The sequence below is a fragment of the Acanthisitta chloris genome, unplaced genomic scaffold (genome assembly GCF_000695815.1).
Source record: "Acanthisitta chloris isolate BGI_N310 unplaced genomic scaffold, ASM69581v1 scaffold22475, whole genome shotgun sequence".
NCBI classification, from domain to species: Eukaryota; Metazoa; Chordata; class Aves; order Passeriformes; family Acanthisittidae; genus Acanthisitta; species Acanthisitta chloris.
Genome location: NW_008673431.1, coordinates 1 through 5,072, shown reverse-complemented (window position 1 = coordinate 5,072; position 5,072 = coordinate 1). Strand labels below are relative to the sequence as shown.

The 5,072-nt window shown below is 49.4% G+C and overlaps 1 protein-coding gene across 1 annotated transcript; it reads right to left on the bottom strand.

Moving 5' to 3' along the window:
* Positions 1 to 4,045: 4,045 nt before the first annotated feature.
* Positions 4,046 to 4,873, bottom strand: TSSK6 (testis-specific serine kinase 6). The gene has a single exon (XM_009074972.1). The coding sequence runs from the start codon at positions 4,871 to 4,873 to the stop codon at positions 4,046 to 4,048; it is 828 nt and encodes a 275-aa protein (XP_009073220.1).
* Positions 4,874 to 5,072: the final 199 nt, after the last annotated feature.

Genomic DNA, 5,072 nt, shown 5'->3' with positions numbered 1-5,072 from the left:
GGGGAGTCTGGGTCGCTGGATAAAAAGCTGCTAGCACTGAAGGCTGCAATTATGGAAAGGTTAATGTATTCAAGCAGAGCGAGGTGTATTTATTTGCTAAATTGCTTTGCCTCCCCAGCAAGGCAGGGTCACTCAGGTACACCTCTCACCCAACCTGCTGGCACTGACTGGGTCAAAGGTAATTGAACCAGGTCGTTAGCTGCTGGTTCGGCAGCCTGGCTTGGCTGGAGGCAGAGACAGAGAGCCCTGGGAGAGCTAGCCCGAGAGTTAGTGCAGAAATATGTGAGGTGTTTGATTACCCAGCAGTGTTTTCCCACAATTCATGAATATACTTATCTCCAGAGTTTTGTAATGTGTAGACTTTTAAGTAGCTCAGTTCTAAAGCTTATCAGACACATCAGCTATGACCTATAATCTTGAAAGCAAATTTTGCTCAGCTGAAAAGAGAGCTTTAATGTCAACGTGCAGTGAATTGCCTCCCTTCCTTACATTTGCCTGAAATAAAGGCTCTATTTCAGGCAAAGCGATGCAGAATTTGGACAAAAGAACAGTGGGAGGAAAAGCTATACTAAAGGTCTAGAAGACGTCTTAGAAACTATTAATGGTCTTCTCAGATTAAATGGGGTAAAACTTCTTCAAGATGCTTAGAAAATAAAAAGATACTAAACACTATTCTGCTGAGTGTCCTTTTAAGAGTGCCTCTAACTGACTTCAAGACACACATCTGAAAATCCGGAAGACTCTCCAGTGAGCCTGTTGGTGACATAGGGCCTGATGGCAGCCAGCTAGAGGGCTGTGGATGGGATAATGCTCACACCATGTAGTGAGCCAACAGGAGCTGGGTGGTGGCACACCACACAGCTGCCTTACAGACCTTCCTATCCCTGGAGGATTAAATAAAATAGAGGTATTGTGTATCTTGCATGGTGATCAGGTCCCTCACTGAAAGGCATTTATTTGGCGCCAGTATCAGACAGGAACCTTCATCTCCAGATAGTGCTGCACCAGTACACTCTAAACAGCCTGAGGAGGACAGTCACACTGCAGAATGATTCTGGTGGGACTAATCAGGATATTGATAACGCAGTGTGGCTCTCTATGCCTCTGACACATGTTCATTCAATGTTCAAGGACTCTCCCATAAATGCAGGGCACTGTGATTTGTGGTCGGGATAGTGGGGCCATCTGTCAGGAGTCGGGGAAGGGGCACTTCCATCAACTGTGCACCTCCCAGGAAGGCTAAAAGCATTTCTACCCTCCTGAGGAGGAAATCAGCTCAGGGAAGCAGCAAGTTTAGCACATGCAGAGCCCTCAAGATGCTGGGAGAATGCACCTCCAGCCCTGCTGCCAGTGCATGGCCATGAGCCTCTGCCTCATCCTTCTCACTGCCCCTGCTCCTGCTCTCCTTCAAAACTGATATCCCACTGGTGCAAATTAGATAAGAATTGGTTCAGAGTCTTTAATTGTGATTTTTATTTTTAATCTGCATAATTAGGCTTGTAATGGGCTATTTTCACAGCCTTGGGACTGCTCTGAGGTCATTAGTGCTGGCCCTGTGAGATTACCATCTGCCTGAAGAGGGTTAGGGCTGCAGGGCAGCCTGACGAGCCTCCTGTGGCTCATTCAAACCACTCACCACTTGAACCCCATCTGCTTTCCCAAGCCACCCAAGGGGGTACATCCCTGAAAAACATTAGTCATCTGTCCCAGCTCGTGTCCTCAACAGATGCAGTAGTTTAGGAAAATGTGGTGCTGAGGGGAGATTAATTGGATCTGGGTTTTAGAACAAGTCCTTCTGTATTAGCTTTATCTTTAATAAAGAAATCTGAAAGAAAGCAAAAGTAGAGGCAATACAGTAGCACCAGGTTTGTGCTTCCCAGGTTGTGGGGAGGAACTTGGAGGCAAGCAAAGACTGGAGTGAGTTAGGGGATGGAGATGGGCAGGTACCTGGATGTCCTGGTGCAACTCTCCCAAAGGAAGGTGGTGACTTTTGGAGAGCAATGAGACTGACAGGGTGGCTGGAAAGGGAGTAGGAAAAAGACAGTTGAACCTGGCTGAAAATTTCAGTACCTTGTCCACCTCCTTGCTTCCCACATCCTTATGACTTCCCTCCTTTTCTATCCCCAGCATCCTCCTGATCCTTCCCAAGACATTAACGGCCCCAGGAATCCTATTCCTTGCTCTGTCTACTTTGGAATTTGCTGCTGCTATGAAGTTTTATTTTGCCTCAGCAAGGAAGAGAACAAAATAAATCTTCATTCTGGGGGTAGCAAAACTTCCCATGTGCTGTTTAAAGGCTGTTTTAAATGTCTGATGAAAGCACATTTCAGATGCAAGCTCCTACCTTTGATTAACCCTCTGAATATGGGCCTTGCCTCTAGGGACTCGCAGTAGATTTTGGGGGTGGGTGTTTGCAGAGTAATTGGTAACTTTGTACATGGAAGCTGGACAGCAGGTGTTACCAAAACAGTTCTCCTTTATACCTTTAGCTCATTCCCATTTCAGGTTTTCCATGGCCAGTGGCATTTCTCATAAATAATCTTTGGCAGACATTTCAAATGTTGGTAAGAATCAATATCTGAAAGATGTCCAATGTCAAGTGTGGATCTCTAACCCCCACCAAAACTTTTGGCTGGGAAATACTGTCCAGTTGCCTGAAAACTGGACTTTAACTATCACTGTGAGGTCAAAACAGTGGCATACAAATAATATGATACTTTCTCGGCAGCAGTGATTTGCAGGACCACTACTTCTCCCCTCCCACCAGCGCAAATAGAGTTTGGTGGTGAACAAAGCTGAAGAGAAGCCAAGACCCCAACCAGAGCAGCTCTCCTCTCACAGTCTCTGTGCATACAGCAGCAGAGAGGGTTGGCTGCACCAGAGGTTTGGTGTTCATTACATGTATTAGGGAACAGGCACCACAATGGGCTGTGCTGCTGCACCTTGCCACCCTGCCCTGGCCATGGGAGAACCCCAACATGCCTGTGGGAGGGTGCAGGCTCCTGCTGTTGTCAGACAGCCACGCTGATGTCATAGAATCATAGAATCAACCAGGTTGGAAGAGACCTCAAAGATCATTGAGTCCAACCCTACCACTGTTACCAGACCATGGCACTAAGGGCCACATCCAGTCTCATCTTGAAACCCTCCAGGGATGGTGAATCCACCACCTCCCTGGGCAGCCCATTTTTACCTGCTGCATCAGGGACTTGTTTCCATTCCCCTCATCAGCTTGGTTTGCTCCCTCTGCCTGATGGCAGGAGGGGCAGGGCTTCAGCGTCTCCTGATGAACTTCTTTTGGGCCCGGAAGGATGTGACTCCGGCAGCCTATTTCCCTTTCACTCTACCTAATGCTTTTTAACCTCTCTACTTCTTTGAGCTCTGCCACCAGGCACAGCAAGTCATTCACCCGCTCACACCGTACAGGTGTGACTCACACTAACGCACACCAGGCACTCTGTGCTCAGTGACCTGCACAGCTGTGTCCTGCACGGAGAGTTCTGTCTGGGTTACAACATTCCTCTTGGGAGTGGCAGCAACAGCTTTCGCTCGCGTAGATACCGTTGCTGGGTCTAGCAGAGCTAAGGGAAAAACCAAAAGCAAAGACAAAGGGAAAAAAAAGGAGCAAGGGGTGTCTGCGCCCTGCCTGCTCACACTGCCTGTGCTGACTGCCCTCACTAACTGCCTCTATCCAGGTCGCAGCACTCCCTGGGGTTGTTTAAATCCCCCGCCAAGGAGCTCGGTCCCGCCCCTGGCCAGCTGGGAGAGCCTCCCGCAGGCAGCACATCTCTGCTTTGCTCTGAACACTAACTCAGCATGGCTCTTCTGTCTCGAAACTCAGCCTGCAGCAGGCTCGTACACCTGTTGTGTGAAGGGATCCAACTGCCTCCTGGTCTTGCCAGTGCTTGAAGTTAAGTCAGCTCCACACACAGGCACCCTGGGGGCTCAAAAAGATCAATAAACCACAGAAATGCTTTCCTATGACAACATTTATCTCACTTAAGTGTTACTACTCTTAGAGAATCTTTGGGGAGAGCTCTCTCCTTCAGGTGTCTCCATTCAGCCAGCGGTGCTTGGCCACCTGCCATGCCTCAGGCCGTGCGGCCGGGCTGAACTGGAGTAGTTGGGTGATGAGGGTTTGGCAGGGCTCTGGCAGTGCGGGCATCCCCTCTGGGTACAGTGCCCCTTTCTTCTGCCGCTGGGGCATGCTGAGGACATCGTCATCATCAAACGGAATGCAGCCAACCACCATCACGTACAGCATCACCCCCAAGCTCCACATGTCGAACTTCTTGGCGTCATAGGGGATGTTCATCAGCACCTCTGGGGGAGTGTAGGCTACAGTCCCACAGAACGTGGCGCTCAGGTCTGGGGAGCTATTGACTTCCTTACTAAAACCAAAGTCACTGATCTTGACCCGGTGGCTGTCAGCAGTGAGCAGCACATTCTCACACTTAAGATCGCGGTGCACCAAGTTGCGGTCGTGCAAGTAGCTCACAGCCCTCACAACCTGCACAAATATGTCCCTGGCTTCGGGGATGCAGGACAGCTTTCCCTGCTGCTTCACCAGCTGCAGCAGGGTAGTGTCCATGGCCTCCATCACGATGTAGACCTTCACATTGCAGACCTGGATGATCTCAAAGATGTGCACAATGTTGGGGTGCCGGATCTTGCGCATGATGGAGAGCTCCCGGGGCAGAAACTTGTATCTGATCTTTTGGGATACTTGTTGCTGGTCCAACACCTTAATGGCTAAGGGACCCTTGTATTTGCTGGAAGTGGCTGCTTTTACCTTAGAGAAGCTGCCCTCCCCTAATGTGGGACCCAGATTGTAGCCCATCTTACTGAGTAGATTCTCTCCTGTTCCTGGCATGATGTTTGATCTGGATGAGCTTAATTGAAGACAGTGTCTTGTTCCAGGATTTGAAAGCGGCAATGCCTGTAGCATGGCAGCTATTGGCATTTGCCCATGGCAACCAGTGGTTCCATGGGTTCTGTGCCCCACCCAGGTACTGTGATGCGGTAGAATAGAATGTTGTGCAGTAGAACTGTCTCGGTTTGAGAGACAGGTG